General features: G+C 39.2%; 1 protein-coding gene and 2 long non-coding RNA genes across 3 annotated transcripts in view; 2 read left to right on the forward strand and 1 right to left on the reverse strand.

Annotated features, from left to right (window-relative positions):
- LOC134671782 (zinc finger SWIM domain-containing protein 4-like) overlaps positions 1 to 11,447 on the reverse strand; it is a 106,787-nt gene extending 95,340 nt beyond the window's left edge. Inside the window, exon 1 of the mRNA XM_063529612.1 lies at positions 11,027 to 11,447. Within this exon, the coding sequence (XP_063385682.1) occupies positions 11,027 to 11,444 (418 nt within the window). The 5' untranslated portion in view covers positions 11,445 to 11,447. The remainder of the gene's footprint in view (positions 1 to 11,026) is intronic.
- The window catches only part of LOC134671797 (uncharacterized), a 498,925-nt gene that overhangs the window by 363,077 nt on the left and 117,139 nt on the right, over positions 1 to 18,709 (forward strand). The window lies entirely within an intron of this gene.
- Positions 17,971 to 18,578, forward strand: LOC134672280 (uncharacterized). The gene is made up of 2 exons (XR_010099315.1): positions 17,971 to 18,299; positions 18,399 to 18,578. It is a non-coding gene; the product is annotated as an uncharacterized LOC134672280 (long non-coding RNA).

Genomic DNA, 18,709 nt, shown 5'->3' on the forward strand with positions numbered 1-18,709 from the left:
GTGGTGAAACTTTTGATGGAGAGGTATAGTTTGTATTACTTACGTTGTTAAACCGTACATAACCTGATAGCTTTATTGAAACTATAAATATTATTGTACAATAGTACACAAATCGACCTAGCCCCAAAGTAAGTTCAATAAGGCAAGGTTGTGGAATAAATAAATACTTAAAAAATACATAGAAAACATCCAAAACTCGGAAACAAATATCTGATAAACACATCAATCAATGCCCTTACGGATATTCGAACCCGGGACTTCTAGCTTAGCAATGTAGAACATTCTCAAAATTTCCGAAAAATTCTGGAAACTCATCAAAACATTCTCATGCAAGTTTCCTCTTAGAAAGTTCCCGTTCAAATTAGGGATTATTACTCAATGTTCTTAACTTTTGAAGACTGTTTCATTTAATATTTAAGTCACTCATTGGCGTCTATTTTATATGTCATAGAAATCGAAACCAACTGTGAGAAGATTTCGCAATAAACGAAGAAAAAATTGCAAGATCATTTCAGTTTGGAATATTGGAAAATTCTCTTTAGCACATTGCTACTCCAGCCACAAAATAAATAATAGTACTAGGTACAGAAGAGTCACTCGCTAACAAAACGCGTCTGTCACGATATGGCCGCTAGGTGGCGATGGCGACAGCGGCACGCGCATCTTATCGCAAACCCCAAAATTGGGGTCGAACGGATGTGCTTTTGCTTTGAAATCGCGGAGTGAGCCACGCCTGCTCCAGCCAGCTTCACACAGCACATGCACACTCATTACCGATACCGACTAGGCTTAGCTTTGTTAGACTATTTATCTGACTGGGGTATCTAATAGCCTACCCCAAACTAGGAGTAAAGGTTGGGCAAGCCTTACGCAACCTTATCGTATCGGCCCTTCAAAACCCACCGTATCGAAGAGATACTGAACTAGTCCAGCAGTTGACCCAATAATGATAAGCTATATAATCTAGTAAGAGCCCATGAGACTTGATGAGAATCGCTAGCCGTACCACGGAAAACTTGTATTGTATGTAGGTATTCAATGAACTAGAATACCTAACTGACTGTCCAGTAAGGATATGATGGTCGTTCTTGTCTACGTGACAGCGTGATAAAACGGTGTCCGTCACGTTTTATCCCGCGGTGTTAAAGTGACAGTTATTTTATCATGTGGAAATAGCCATCCATGATATGTCTATAGAAGATCTCAAAAATAAAATGTATTATGCCGCAACCGCAAGCGCCTCAAATGCACTACATTTATACACACAGCTTGACATGCGCCACAAATTTAACCAATCATAACTTATATTGACCAGGCATAACTTTTTTTAATAGCGGGGAATATATTCCTTTCCTACCTACATACAGGGTATATTAAAACTTAATTTTGTCCACAAAAGAGACATGAACTAAAATAATTGCTGTTCTTTAGGTACATTAGATCATTCCGGGAATAACCCTTAATAATAAATAAACATTGTTTATTTCCTACGTAAACCGCAATTCTGTACTCGTGTGGAGTTGGATAATATAGTCTGTCAAGCCATTTCTGTCAGTAGAAAAAGCGTAAAATTAAAAAAAAATTGGCGCGATATGCTATTGTCTTGTCCCGTTTTTCCACTGACAAAGTTGTTTGACCGCACAGACAAAACATCCTCCATACTGAGCATAGTCGCGCTACCCCCTCTGCCACGTATACGGGAATTTTACCCCATGTTCGAGTCGAAAAGTGTCTTTGTGTGACGTCCGTGTCTATGAACGGACCAATCACGGCACGGTACTTCGCTCACCTCGTCCCGCGCACCCCCGCATTTTTGGCATCATCGGTTGCATGAAATAATTGCTCTAAACTCAGTTTACAGGATTCCTAGTGTATGTTTAACCGGCTATAGATAATCAATGTCCAGTATCAGTACCAAATGCAACAAGCAAGGCATTAGAAGCAATAGAAAGGGGAGGTCAGGGAAGCCAAATGCAATGCAATTTATGCAATACCGCCAGTTCAAATTAATACGTGTTTTCTACGGTTTCCCTTTTTAATTGGGTTTTCCTTTGTTTTATGTATTCTACCTATACTAGGCTTCTGTCTGCAACTTAAATAAATGAATTTTAAACATGGGGGCCACTTTTGGGAGGTAAATGAGAAAAATAAAGTTTTTCAAACTATGTCGTGTTATATGTCAAATGAAAAAGCTCATTTTAAGAATTTCAATTATATTTTTTTATCATTTTAAAATATATAGGTTACAAGTTATTTAAGAAAATAGCCAAAAAATGACCATTCCCCCATTTATCTCCGAAACTAATGGGTCAAAAATTTTGAAAAAAATACACAAAATAGTTATTTACCTATAGATGTCAGGAAAACTACCTAATAGAAATGGGCAGTCAAGTGTGAGTTGGACTTAATGTACGGAACCCTTGGAACGCGAGTCCGACTCGCACTTGGCCGGTTTTTATGCTCGAATGCTCCAGGAACCGTGGCGCACGCATGGCACGCATTGCGCAGGGTCAGTGCCACCTTAATTCCGCTGATTGGGGGTAATTGCCGGCCACCTTTCGCCCCTCCGTGCTTAATGCAATTATTAGTACAGCTTCAGACTCTTGTACCTACTTTGTCCGTAGCTCCGTAGTCTAAAAAAACATGGTCTTCTCTTCCCAGAGTGACACAAGCCTACGACAATAACATGGCCGCTATATATAGCGCTATCGCATATTATCATATAGCGCTGTCGCATGATGACGTAGCCTTGTGTCAGTCACGTATTAGCCAGGCGGAGTATTATACCATGACTTTTTAGGGTTCCGTACCCAAAGGGTAAAAACAGGACCCTATTACTCAGACTTCGCAGTCCGTCTGTCCCTTTGTCTGTCCGTCTGTCTGTCACCAGGCTGTAAACTCATGAATCGTGATATCTAGACAGTTGAAATTTTCTTAGATAATGTAGGTATTTCTGTTGCCGCTATAACAGCAAATACTATAAACATAATAAAATGAATATTTAAATGGGGCTCCCATACAACAAACGTGATTTTTTGCCGTTTTTTGCGTAGTGGTACGGAATCCTTCGTGCGCGATTCCGACTCGCACGGCCAGCCACAGGCCACTAATCCTAAAGACATAGCATATTCGCGCTACCCCCTCTATCACGCATACGGTAACTTTACTCGATTGTCGAAACACGCCTACATTCATCAAAACGTCAATACACACTTAACCATACCAGGCGTGTCTCACTCCGCGATTTCGTCGCTTTGCTACAGGTAGTACATCCGTTCGGCCCCAATTTTGGGGTTTGCCATAAGCCGCGCGTGGCGCTGTCGCCACCTAGCGGCCATACCTGTCCTGATCGTAACAGACGCGTTTTGTTAGAGAGTGAGTCTTCTGTACCTAGTACTATTATTTATTCTGTGACCATACAGATAAGGAATAAGTATTGGGTCTATATTAATATGGAAAATTGTAAGGTGTTGTTGTTGATTTTTGAGTTTTTTTCCAACAAGCAATTCTTCTTTATCCACTTCAGTACGTCTGCTAAAGGACCCATATTTCACTAGTACTAAGGCCGTTCTTTTTAAGTCAAATTTGATAATGCATATAAGTTATATCTGCTATTACGTTTCTAATGATATAATGCTTACAAAACTTTTCAAACTACAATGATTATACATGTCATGTCACTGGAGACATCCCGCACACAATACGTCTCTGCTCTATCATTATAATTGACAATAACAAATGATTCCAATACGGCTGCGCAGTCGATGAGCCTTAAATCTATAAGAATAAGATCTATTTCAGAGTAGCAGTCGTTTTATTTGGAACTTTGATGGATACTTGTAACATACGTTGAGATCGGTTTTTTATCGACATAATGGTTCTTGGAAGGTGTGTAGAGTAATTCAAAGTTGAGCACATATGTATTCGCTTTAAAGGTTAAATATTCTGTAAATCTTTGGAATGAAATACAGGACTCAAAGGGTGAGGAGAAAACTCAACGGATCACTTTCTTTCATAGACGTATAATATCTAAGGACGGGTTACGGGCACTAAAAATGGTACTAGTTCAGCGGTGTTACTCACGAATTCCAGACAATTGTGCAGTCTAACGCAACTAGTTGCGACCAATAGCCAGCGTAATGCGAACTCGTCAACCAATCGCGTGCGTGATGCGAATTCTTCAACCAATCGCGTTGTAGCGGTTTCACACGGCTGTACTGGCTCCTGTCATGCCTCATTATTATTGCCCCTATAGTCAGTCCCTAACATATCTATGTCAATGCTTTCTTTAGTATCTTTGGTAGTTACCGAAGAATATACAAAGTTGCCGGTTTTAATGATTTCTTCACAGGAAAATCGAACAATCCCAGCAGTTTGTTCATTTACAAATAGAGTATTGTGAGAGTTCCATTTGTTTTCCATTCTCGTGACAGGTTCAATGGAAATGGAACTTACTTCTGAAATCTGTGTTTGAAACAACTGTGAAGGACATTTAGCCTAGTTACTTACACTGAATAAGTTATCCAATGTCTCCAAGGACATAATCAAGTTAATGGTTATGTTCAAACATGCCTATGTACCTAACCTAAGTTGCCATGGAACTAAACTTTAATTTCCTCTCTTGGTAATGACAGGCTTTTTATCGCGATAATGATAAATGATAACGATAAAATGTCGATCTCTTAGCTTAGGCTGTCTCCACATTTGATGCAGATCTACGTCAGTATGATAACCGCGTTACTATAGCCACTAAATAAGGGTGACAGCTGGTAGCTACAGTTACCAAAAGCAAGTGAGTGGATAGACAAGTTCCAAAAAGTGACATTTACTCTATCTTGTCTATACCATTTATCTACCTAGTCGATATCCGACAAGAGTGACAAGACCGTACCGTATAGCCTTGTACGACTCGACAGATTAGAGCCAAACGATCAAAGTTTGAGAATCCCACGGCTAAACCGCTCAGCTATACCGCTTATACATATCAGCATATCACTTAGGTACTAATACATTATAAATTAATCATCAATACATTATGAAATCACAATTGCGTGTCAATATGTATCAACATATTGCTGAGGTGTCATTCGCAAGTAGGTTACACATTCGATGTCTGACTGAGAACTTCCTATCTTATGTACCTATACATTTCGTTCTTGACTTCTCTTGTTAACTTCTCTAACTTGACCTAGACATTTGTAAAATACCTACGTGAACAGAGCTCAGATTAAACTGGTTTGGAAATAGCAGAGTGGGGTAAAATGGACGTTCCCATGGGCAAGTTAATCACATGTGACATTACAGTTGACCCGGTTAAAACATGCATAAGTGCATATCCGTGTATGTGATTATGAGATCACCATTTTAAGCAACATGATCATTATACGTACGTGAGCATGGTGATAAAAGTTTTGTAAATAATCCATGTTGTTAATTATGAAGTTGGGAGTAGGCAGCAGTAAATTGAGGAACGTAACAAAGAAAATATTAAAATTTTGTGTGATCATAACATTTTCCAGCAAAACTACAGTTAACCTACAAAAACCCCTTTAACAATCGGTTTTTATTTGCGACCATCCTTTGAAAGCAGCCAATGTCTGCTAAGATAGCTGCCAGCCATCTTTAACGCCGTCAAATCAAGCATTCAGCTCTTCACAATCTCGCTCGCCTTCAACGATTCACTATATCCAACAACTGTCTGAACCTCAACGCAAAATAGTCTTAACGACCCATTAATAAAGTCCTGCTGAAACGCATGGAAAACTTTGCCAAGCTCACAAGCTTCTTTGTAAAAACACCAGTTTTGTCTGAGCTTCCGCGCCTCCCGAATTTCTTATTAAACCGGTCGTTCCAGAAGTGATTAGAAGGGTTTCAGAAGGTCTAGTTATATTGGTTATCGGTGAGGTCGGACAGAACACTCTTGTACCGGCACTACGAAACCCTGTTATGGGACAGAGAGGCTCAGTCAGTATGTTTGTCAGTCTTTGTTGCTATGAATTGCGTTTGTGCGTATTGACAGATGTGGGCGTAGGTGGATGTACAAATAGTAGTGATAATTTAGAGTGAATGAGCACTATTTATTAAGGTACAATGTAGTTTTGTTAAGGAACTAGACTTTTGAAACAGCTCAGTCGCCAACGCTAAATAGTCGACATAAATTTAGCTGTCTAATAGATTTATATTCAATCGTTACGTGTATTTAAATGGCCGCCAGTTTTCTTTTAAATTTACGAAATAATTTTTGAGGGGAAGAGCGGGTGAAGTGGACCATGTACGAAATTCATTCAAATTCAAATTCAATTAATTAATTTATTTATTTATTTTGTTCTATTCACGCTGCAATAGAATAGTGTGCCTACTAGCAAGTCAAAGCAGATACTCTTAATAAAACGTTGACATGATTATCGAATCTATGATGTCAGATCAGAGTAATTCCATCTGTTTTCAATTAATTTTTCGTTGATATGAAAATAATTCAATTAGTTAAACTAAAATGTTTGTCTTGTTTTTTCCGTGGTATTTCCATAAATCATTTCTTAACCGCAATGAAACAATGTATATATAGTAGGTAAGTTAGTATCTATAGTGAACAACATTATTTAATTATGTAGGGTTAACAAGAATAACATTATATAACACTATAACATGAACGAAATAAACCTGTAACTATAAACACTTAACGTATCGTTATTCCTTAACAATGTAGTCGCAATAAATAATGCATTTACCTACAATTTGATTCCACATATACCTCTATATACGTCAAATAATTTACGTACACATAATTCTTGCAGTATCATACAAGCTCATGTATTCTGTAGATTTACAGAGCTTATTTAATAAGAAGTACGTATTCTAATATAAGCAAACATCATATTATGATAAAATAAAAATAAAAACATATGAGGGCGACCTCAACCACGTATCAACATTTATAACTCCATGGTTTTTCGTATTGTTAACAATGTAGTCATCTTTAGAATCTACAAAATTAAATGCATATCTAAAATTGAACATCATGTGACGCACACACCACACAACCACATAACATATCTAACAGATACTTATCATATCATTAACAATAGTTATAGTTGGGTATTAAGTAAATAACTCTATAAAAATTATAGTATCGGATGCATGTATTCTTCTAAAATGTAATATTGACGACACACAACGCGGCATAATCCCTCAACATCTAACAGACACTTAACGTATCGTTAACATTGTAGTCGTAATAACTAATGCAATAATGTCTCAATTCTGTCTTCCTGTCGCTAATTATAGCATCGGTGACGTGACTGTAATTGCTTGCGGTCACATCTGGCTGGTCATATCCTTTAGGCATATTAGTGCCATTGTTTGAGAAATTAACCAATCCAGAGCGCTTAATGTCCACGTAAATACCCACACCATTCTAGAATGTAAGTCTCTTGTATTAAGGACTATAATCGTGTCTAGATTTGGATCTGGTTCTTAAGAATAATTGTTTTACAGGCTGGTTAGGATCCTGGATATTATTGTTAGAATTCTGAACTACTTTTTCACTGGTTTTACCAATGACCGTGGTTCTGGACATCGAGAATGGTTTCATTTGTTGTTTGTTTTATAACGAAGAGTCTCATCGGAACTATTTTTTTTAAACTTGAAGAAATAAATACATTACTTTCTATTCGCAATGCATTACCAAATCTTCTATAAATTATCCCCCGCTTCCTCTTAAGCAGGACACAACCGTTTTTAATTTGCTTCCATTGACCAAGAACCCAATACTGAAGCAGATAATTGTACAGAAAAAACTGAAATGGCCACGCGACCCTTTTTTTGTTAGAGTTAGGGCAGGTAGCACCGACTTTATAGCTCCCTTGCCTTGACCCAGGCTTTGGAATCGGATTCAGAAAAAGTTATGACCAAGGCGGGGCTCGGCTGATATTAATTTTGAGATAGAAAGTCTTCACCGAAATTAATCTGAAATGAAATTTTATCAAGCTTGATATACGATAATAGATCTAATAATGTGAGAGGTTTTTTTGAGCGTCACGATATATCATGTAACGCGTATTTTTTAGCAATTTTTGGTTATATCGGTAGGTATATCCCATGAAAATAAAATCTCGGCGACTTATTTCACACCTTGGAGTATTCGCTGAAGGTATTCTGAATCCCTGGGGTCCATATTCAGCAAGAAAAACCGTGAGAATAACCACGTCTGGAAAGCGAGAAACTGATATCTGTTGACGGGTACGTCCAATCTATTGCTCGCTCGCTATTTGACCTTTCCAAATTGAGAATGACAAGCAATCAATGAATAAAGAGTTATTAGGATTGAATGAGGCAATTTAGATTTGACATGACGTCAGTGCTCGTGCTCAAAACTGTAGACTAAGGTCGATGCAAACCTAAGACAAGGCAGAACCGAGAAATGAGGTCAAATGAGGCGTGTTTTTATAAGAAAACGGTGTGTAGCGCATGTATCATCATTTCGAATATATTTATTGCCTTGGATTTGATTTTGATGTGGCGTTTGAGCTAGAAAACTTCTCCATAAAAACACAGGCTCTGATTTTTGCTTTTATCGACATCCGGACTAAACGTTTTCAAGTTTCCAAACATGTAAGTTTCTAGCATCTTAAATTCTCCAAAGTTCTTTTCTCCAAACTTGTTACATTGCAACTTGCAACATGTATTATACCCAAAACGTTCTTAGAACGACAGAGCCATCAGCATCACTTATAAGTAAAGTTCTCAAGAAACTTGTTATGAACATGAAAGGATATCAGAGATCATAACGAGTGAATCACGGGCTATAAAGCCCCAAACCTTCCCAGAACTGCATCTATGGGCAAACGTGATGTGAACGACAATATTATGTTCAATTTTTTTTGGTCAGGTTTAGCCACAATGTAGGAGATTATCCGACACGTTTGACGGCGAGCTGGCGATTTACGAAGCTTTGTTCTTGAAATAAAGGATCAGTGATTATACGTCTTCCTTGATATTCCACAACACAGAGTCGGTCTAAAAGTAAATATATTTTCGAAATGTTCTAGATAGTGTGCAAAACACTCTTTGAATTGTATTTTAGAGAGAACGGAATTTGTCGGCCGCTGACTCCAACCAAGGGTTCAACAATGATTTCTTTCAGCTTACTCCTCTGTAATTAACTTCTTTTATAACAGGATATCGACGGGGTACCCAATCTCAGTCCCTAATGGCCCACAAAGGCCCGATATCGGTTATTCGATCGCATCCCTATCAGATCTCCGTCGAACCGGTCCGCTGGAACCGATATAAAGTTATTAACATTGAATTAAAATATTTACAAGAGCGGCGCCGGGTGCATTCGTTTATTTTTGCATGACAATTAAATATGTACGCCTGGAGAATGTAGGGTTCGATTTATTCTTCAGGGTGCAGTTGTTTTATTCATGTTTCTCGCTTTTCTCGTTTCGGTAACCAGTCTAATGTTAATCCGAAACGACACAATTGCATCTGAATCTCTTTGCATATACGCCGTTTGGCTAACAATCTGCCAAAGCTGCTCTTCGATATAAAGGTATTTAAAGCAGCATTGAACCAGTATTCGTTTGTCGAGATTTATCCGATTCCACTTTTGTATACATTTGCATAATGTCGGCTGTAAATACGGCTTCATTAATGTATCCAGAGCAATATTTATATTTGAAAGGCATCCAATCTGCTGACGGCGCTTGGCCTATTATTCTCCAGAGTACGGATGGCCTACAACAGAATTCTTGGAAAATATTTCAGCGTGTTTTAGTAAAAGTGGGCGTGATTGTGACTCAGCCGAGTATGGGAACCGGGAACTTTATGAACCTAGCGTTTATCTCGCCGTTAAATACATGATTCATATCGGAACGGCCATCTTGCTGAGGTTCCTCTACCCTAAAGTTGGATGTCCGCCAGTGCCTAAAATCGGACTGCGGGCGTGATTCAGCCGGCGGAGTTATTCGTGTGGTTTTGCCGCATTCGGGCACAGATAGCCTTAAGGCTTTACACGATTCAAAACCTGTAATCGACCAATTTGTAAGTAAATTGGCGTGGTGACACCTTCCATTGTCCCGGTTGATTCACTGTTCATTGGTATCTTCCAGAGGCCTGATTAGATACAAGTATTAAACAGAACTGGTGTCTCATCTCATCAGTTCCACGGACATGAATGTTGTAACCAAAACGGCGCACGTCACGCTCGTGGCTTATGCAGCCCGAAACGAGCAGTAATCGCCGCTCCGATGGCAGATAAGCCCAAATGAATATGTAATGCTCCTCCCACGGCCAGACCGGCCCAATAAAAATAAAAACAGCAATTAATATTGTTTATACGTGCCCGTTATGCCGCGACAGTAACAAACGAGCCCTGAACTGCAAACTCCAAGATTCAGCTTGCGTAACACGTAACGGAGCGTCCAGTTATGTTAATATCAAATTTTCACGTTTTTGAAAGTAGATTTTAATTAGGCCTAAGATAACGCTGGATTTTGATCGCATGCATTATGGATAGACATTTCAAGTTTAGTACGAATTTATTGCCAGTGCGATTTCCTCATGGTTTATGCAGGAACGCTGGAACGCATTATAGGTAGTTCTATTCAGCACGTAGTGATTGATGTGTTCTTGCGAATCGATTATACATGCTACCGAGTATCGAATTGTGGACATGTACACAGAACGATTAGAACGTGGCTGCAAACAAACTGAGGCTCTCAGATGCATTGAGGTTAGCAGGCGCTAATGACTTCTTCGAAGCTACTCGTCCTGTTTACCATACTTCTGGTTTCACTTCCTGGTTTATGGGGGAGTAAGTATGCTCGGAATGATCACCAGGGCTTCTAGATCTTCATCGGCCAACACCCGCAGCCCTAATCTCCTGAAACTTTTACGAGCCGACGCATGAATAATTCCCGAGAGGAGGAGGTATCGATCGCACACGTCGAGGTTTTTATTTATACGGCGCGGGTGGGCGAGGCGCATATTAGTAAACAGGCGCAGGCGCGGCAGAGGCACTCACCGACTTGTAGCACACTCTCCACACAACCGGCTTCAAGCAGCTTCAGCCCGCGGCAGAAGGCGATGTTGCGGTGGTCATCCGGGGGCGCTCGCGCCAGGGACGAGTACATACAAATGTCCCTCTCGTCCCTAGGAAACGACCAATACACCACACGACGTTGCACCGGCTCCGGGATGCGCTCATAGCGTTCCTCTATACGTTGGAACGGGATCGCCGCGGCCACTATTTTGGCGGTGATGTCGAGGAGCGTCGCCGGGGCGCGCGGCCTGCAACAGGCGCGCGGCGCGCACGCAGACATGGCGCTCGCTCGGCCGCTCGCGCCGGACTGACGCGCGCCCCGCCGGCGGACCCCCGCGGCCCCGCGCGCGGCCCCCGGGGACGCGCGCCCCGAATCGACACACTGCGATAAATTATTCATTTGGCAGGCATAATGTGCGATATATTATTAAAAGTTGGCATTTTTGTGTTGTTCTCCGAGGCTACGAATAAAATCGATAGCTTTGTGGAAACGGCTGTAATCATTTATTTAGCGGACTTGATTGCAGTTACATTGTATATACAGCGAAAAATTATCTTATTACTACTCGTTTCGCAGCTACTCATCTCCTCATTTAAATAACGCTTGTACAGCACAGTCGTATATTCTCAATGATATGAAGGCTACATTATTCATGATTAAACCCGCCTTATACCTACATTTACTTACTTAAGCACACTTCTGAAACTCCATCATACCGAAACACTCAACTTTTACATTTCAGCACAACAAAACTCGACAAATTACAATCCATCTTATTAAATTAAACATTTCCTTATCCATTTAAGCCCGGTCTCCTCGCATTACACAAACGAAGGGGAAAGCGGGCGGGGCGCGGGGGGGCTTGCATTAACAGCTGACGGCGGCGGGGGTGGGGGGTGGACGGCGCGGGGAGGGCGGAGGGGGGGCAGTGACGACGTCAGGTGTCGCTGCCATGTTGCGCCGCGCGTTTCGAGAAGGTCGTAAGTGCTGTTTTGTGTTGAGGCGTTTACGCCGCTTGGTGTTTGGTGTAAACTCGGAGCTCAGCTGAGATTGCCGGCGCAAAGCGCTCGAGCCGCTGGATGAGGGAGCGTTGACCTTTATTGTTTATTGTTTTTTTTACGGATTATATTTTTGAATATGGAACGGTTATGGATCTGGATTTTTGGACATCTACCTGTTCCGTTAGGTTGGGATGGGGTATGGGATATCATATCAGACTCGCGAAGGGTAAACCTGTGGCTAAGGAAACTAAGTTTAAACCTTTATAGACATCATGTAAAATAACTTAAATAACACATTACACATACCTAGTTACACGAGTATTTTAAAAAGTTCTCTACATACTAATTGCTAACGCTACGCTCTGTATAGTTCGTTTTTTTTTAGCATTAGAAAGAACTTCGCAGAAGTAAGCTTGTGGTTCCAAATCCGGCACTTTTAGCGGTAATAATTTGAAGTAAATTGTATGTATTGACCATGCTACATTAGATAATTCAATAATTATTAACAATTAAAGAGCTTGATAAAAACTGCACGCTTGCTTCTGTGGAGTTCTTTCTAATGCTAAAAAAAACGAACTATAGCTACCGGCTAATCTAGTATCTACTATACAATAGTTTTCCGATTTTATACCATAATTGTAGAGTTTAACAATATTAAGTCGTCATCGTACGTCATAATGAAAGTATATGGATGGTTTTATCCACGTGATAAAATAACTGTCACTTTTTAACACCGCGGGATAGAAAGTGACGGATACCGTTATATCACGCTATCACGTAGACAAGAACGACCATCATATTATCCGCACTGAATTAATTAATACTCACTGCTACAGCCAAACCTGCAGGCGTATTATAGCTGGCTTTATCCACGTGATAAAATAACTGTCACTATTTAACACCGCGGGATAGAAAGGGACGTACATCGTTTTATCACGCTGTCACGTAGACAAGAACGCGAAGAACGATTATCATATGCGTGCTGGATAAGCGAGAAACTTCTATAACCGAGAGTGAGGCTCGGGTCTCGTTATTTTAGCACTTACTGCCCGATTCGAACTTTAAGATACGTCAATTAATAGATTTAGTAACGATATGGATTTGATGTGTCAGTGTCAAAGAAGTCACTTTTGACACTGACACATCTAATCCATATCGTTTCTAGATCTATTAATTGACGTATCTTAAAGTTCGAATCGGGCCGTTAGTGGGAATGATAATGCTCTTCAAGAGAGTAGGTATTAGTAAGAGATTCTCTCAGTCGTTTTTCTCGCTTATACCTACCTCTGTAACTGAGAATGTCTTTTCTTTACCTCCATTAGCGAGAGTAGGACCAAGATAAATCTGCATCTCATTTTCAATGAAAATGATTAGGAAATTCCCTTTTAAAATATGACGTTTATAATGACGCTCCCTCATTTAGCTATATTTAATTAGACGGACTCTGCTTGCTTTTTACGTTACGTGGAATTATTTTATTATATACTTATTAGTAGCACATCAAAATAGACTTAGACCAAGATAAGTCTGCAGCGATTTTGATAGCCCACGCAGTGCAAGTTGTATTTTAAAAGTCAAACTTCTGTGAAATTATGACGTATAAATATCTAACACTTTGCACTGCGTGGGCTATCAAAATCGTTGCAGACTTTTCTTGGTCTAATTCTAGTAAAGTTATTTTTGGTGTGAGTTCTGATACCACAGTTTTTTTTAGAAAAGCGACCTTCTAGAATATGCGCGTTTAGTCGTAGTTTTTTTCGAAATTAAAGTCCATGTGGAGAAGACCGTCCATAGGATAATCCCGTCTAAATACTCCTTCATCGCTTCTGATACTTAATTGCGTTTGTCTACTTAGATACAGAAGATTGGTAGAGCAGAAGGAGCGAAGCGCTTTCTTTCTGACTTTGTCTGAGCGATGTACAGTCAGCAAATATATTAGCTTAGCACCATACAAATGTACGTACTTATACTAATATGAGAGTTCTTGCCCTATGACGGTCTTCTCAACCAAACAGTTTTTATCGGGTCTTACCTACATTGACCATGTACCTTAGCTTAAAACATTAAATTTAATAACCCCTCTGCCGAAAACCTTGCACAATTGTAACTTGCAACGAGTACGGAACCCTCGGTGGGCGAGTAAGACTCGCACTTGTCCGGTTTTTAGTACATATTTGTTGTTATAGCAGCAACAGAAATACATCATCCGTGAAAATTTCAACTGTCTATAGCTATCACGGTTCATGAGATACAGCCTGGTGACATACAGATGGACAGCGGAGTCTTAGTAATAGGTTCCCGTTTTTTCCCTATGTGTACGGAACCCTAAAAACTAAATTATGCCCACGAGATAAATTAATTTACATATCCAGCGCTTGCAGCGCTGAATTGTACGAATAACTGTGTCTCGGACGGGCGAGGAAATCCCGTCTATCGCTATATATACCTATATACAACGCTACGTAATAAACATAATATTATGTACAGCTAATTTTATCAGCTGATCCATTGAGGAGCTATATTTATACATTTATTTATGGAATTTGCGATAAAAAATATTGAAGATGAGGCTTAAATGCTTGTATATATGCTGCTTAGAGATATAACCGGTATTATGACTGTGTACATGTGTTTCTATTTATTTACATATGCCTATACAATTAACCCTTTTAACAAGAGTAACACATGTCTGATACTGAGTCGCTACCTTGGGTCGCTACGATCCAAATTGAGTAGGTAAGTATTTATCGATATAGAAATAGGAACTCCCTACCTGTACGGTTACCATCAGTTTGTCACTGACATAAACGCCGTCGAGAACGTAATTTACTTTCTATACATCTCGCTCGCACTCGCATATTAGTGCAAACGGGATGTATAGAAAATAAATTACGTTCTCGACGGCGTTTATGTCAGTGACAAACTGATGGTAACCGTAATGTTATTAAATTTTGACTCCAAAATTCCGATGTCTGGTAAATGATGATGACTCCCTGAACTGCCGGGCTAGCACATGATTGGCGCGACAGTATCCCCGTCCCTCTTTTGTTAACATAGTTAGAAAAAGACGGGTAGTCTATCTCGCCGCGAGATACTATGGGGCAAATCATGTGCTTGGCCTACTGGTCATATAAATGCAAGATTACAAATCAAGTCGCTTAAAAGCTACATCCCTAGCACTAAATTAATATAGTCTGTCTTGTTGTCTACCACTTACACCTACTTCACCTAAGACCTTGCCATCACGGGTCAGATTGGGGTCATATTAGGGTCAAATTTAATGCGTCAATCTGGTTTCCCTTCGTATTTGTATAAGTACACCTAAGATTCTATTCAGCCATTATAAGATATGAACTTTATTTTTAGGTCAAACACTTATACCTTACAGTACAGCTGGTGTTACATTACGACACCAGGTGCTATAATAATCCCATTACGTAACTGCGACCAAAATGTAAAGGGGCAAATGTACTGTAAAACGTATTTGCAATGCAACTCGTGTCGATTTAAAACTCACTTAGGTCGTGTTTTAAAAACCGCCACTCCTCGTTGCGAATTTCCTATTTTTACAAATAGGTAGAAAATGTTTATTCGTGGCAAAGAAATAATGAAATAACAGATAAAAAAAAGAGTAAAAAACTTACACATAACATTACAACATATAGGTATATCATTAGTATCATTACATAACGTGTATCGTAAATAACTAAAAACTCTTACTTTTTAAAACGATTCTTTGTCCCCTATATACCTAACACAGCCGAGGTTTGTCGCCATGATGATGCTAATTCTCTTTGCCACCACACACGACAGCAATTGCATAAGGTTAATGGTAACATTCCATTTCTAACCGCAGCTGCACTACCGGTACTGCCGGCCTAGCCAAGGTTACAACGCTATCGCTTCGACAACGAAAACCATTATGTCTCTCTATCACACTTCCATATTAGTGCGACAGTGACAGTTGCGTTTCGATCGCTACGGAGCGTAAGCGATCGGCATCTTGGCTAAGCGGCCTGGCCGCGTAGCCAAGATGCTAATCGCTTACGCTTCGTAGCGATCGAAACGCAACTGTCACTGTCACGCTAATATGGAAGAGTGATAGAGAGACATAATGCTTTTCGTTGTCGAAGCGATAGCGATTGTAATCTTGGCTAGGCCGGCTGAACGCGTCGCTGTCATTGTCAATTTCCATAGTAAAATTAACAGTAATGCAGCTGTCGTTGGAAATGGACTGTCACCTTAAATCTACAAACTTCCCAGCAGCTGCTTACAACCCCTTCTCTTTTTTCTTAGAAGCCTGCGTTGCGAATATAAAATTAAATATGGTCCCTGAATAAATGCCTAATTTTGATTAGATTATTTCTTAAAGCGAGGTGTCTATAAACTGAAATAAATGTCATATACTAAGAAAAAGTGACCAAGGCCTCCAAGGCAAGGTGTATATATTATACATCAAAGATCAAAGATATTAGATATATATATACTTACGCATATTACAAGCGGTGTAGGTATATCGCGTTTGCGTTTGCGCGCACTTATAAAATGGTGCGACCGTGCCGCAATAAGAGTAACTGAAATGTTAAATCAAAAACATTTATTAATTTTAGAATGCCGCTAAAATCTAATATTATTTTACGCAAACCATAAATATATTTTTGCTAAGTCTTAAAAAAAGAATAGATACATTTTAGACACAGACAAATGGCTCTACACTTTTCTGTATAGCGACCCTAGGATTCCCCAATAAAATTTCTAGAAATTGCTCAATTTTACTCATAATAACGATACTAGGAATTTGCAGATGATTTCCGAGAAATCTATAAGTAGTCTAGAAACAGGTTCAGATCAGACACGAAAAGATGCGTGTTTAGTATTGGTGCCATTTTAGCCTTGACTCAGATAATTAGGAACTGTTTCGCTGTTTTTAACGGACCTAAAAAGACGAGGTTATATGTTCGTATGTAAAATTACATAAAATTAATTTAATTAGTTAAAACAAAATTTCATCTGAGATAAACGGGTTCATATCACAAATAGGAACTAATTAGTCTAGTCAACAAGTTCAAAATTCTGATAAATAGAGATATAAATACTATTTAAGTTCAGTTATTAGGGTTCCGTAGCTCAAACGGAAAAAACGGAACCCTTATAGGATCACTCGTGCGTCTGCCTGTCTGTCCGTCTGTCACAGCCTATTTTCTCGGAAACTACTGGACCAATTAAGTTGTAATTTGGTACACATTTATGTAATAATGACCCAAAGATGGACATGTTTTTTTTTATAAATTGAAAATACATAGGTTCGAAGTTATTTAAGAAAATAGCCAAAAAAGATGTTCAAGTAGATGTTCATATGTGCTTTATCGACTTTGAAAAAGCATTTGACAACGTTAATCATGCTAAATTAATCAATATATTAAAATCAATTGGAATAGATGGTAACGACATTAAAATAGAGAACTTATACTGGAAACAAAAAGCTAAAATCAAAATTAATAACGTTCTGACTGAAGAAGTTAAAATAGAGAAAGGCGTAAGGCAGGGCTGTATCTTGTCACCCTGCTTATTCAACTTGTACTCGGAGGTGATTTTTAAAAAGGCTTTTCAAGAACTCGATCTTGGGATCCGTGTCAATGGCAAATTGATACAGAACATTCGCTACGCTGATGAATACCGTCTTATTTGCTACTAACCCTGAAGACCTTTAAATAATGCTGCAAAAACTGAATAACACACTTTTGGAATATGGACTTAAGAAAACACAAGTAAAACAAAACACATGATTGTTAATAAAACACCAATTTCAGAAACACTAAGACCACTGTGCTGGTAACTAGTGTACCTATAGGAGTTCCATACTACGACAATTCTGGGGCGCTCCACGGGTTAAATAACAAAATAATAGACAGAGTAAAAAGTTATAAGTACCTGGGTTGTTAGTTAAATGAGGACTGAGAATCAGAGAAGGAAATACGGACGAGAATTGAAATAGCCAGAAACACCTTTCAGAAAATGAGGAAACTTCTAACTAACAGGAAAATAAACCTAAAACTGAGGTGGCGAATGGTTAAATGTTACATCATCCCAATTCTTATGTATGGTTCCGAAAGCTGAACCCTGAAAAAGAATTTGGTCAACAAACTAAGGGCTTTTGAAATGGGGATTTATCGAAGGATGCTCAAAATTAAATGGACTGATAGAATAACTAGTGTCAGAGTTTTGGAAATCATGAAAAAAGGCTTAGAGGTAAGTCATCATCATCATTGGCCTTTACGTCTATTGCAGACGATTTATGGTGTAACATACATTACACCGCCTGGGACGGAATTAAGGAAACGCAGGTAAGTAGTATTAACAATAAAGAAGAAGAGAGCAGCATATTTTGGACATATATATGTATAGAAACAATAAATACAACCTACTGAAATTAATAATTGAAGGAAAAATTGAAGGGAAGCGTGGCCGTGGTAGAAGGCGCACATCATGGACTGAAAATATAAGAGACTGGTTAAAAGTGAAGAGCATAGATGGACTAATTCGCATGACTGAACATAGAGAGACTTAAAGACTCGAATATGGTCGCCGAACGCCGACCTCCTGGACGGAGATGGCACTTGAAGAAGAAGAAGTCAAGCGTGAGTCGGACTTATGTACGGACTT

Source organism: Cydia fagiglandana, chromosome 16, assembly GCF_963556715.1.
Source record: "Cydia fagiglandana chromosome 16, ilCydFagi1.1, whole genome shotgun sequence".
NCBI classification, from domain to species: domain Eukaryota; kingdom Metazoa; phylum Arthropoda; class Insecta; order Lepidoptera; family Tortricidae; genus Cydia; species Cydia fagiglandana.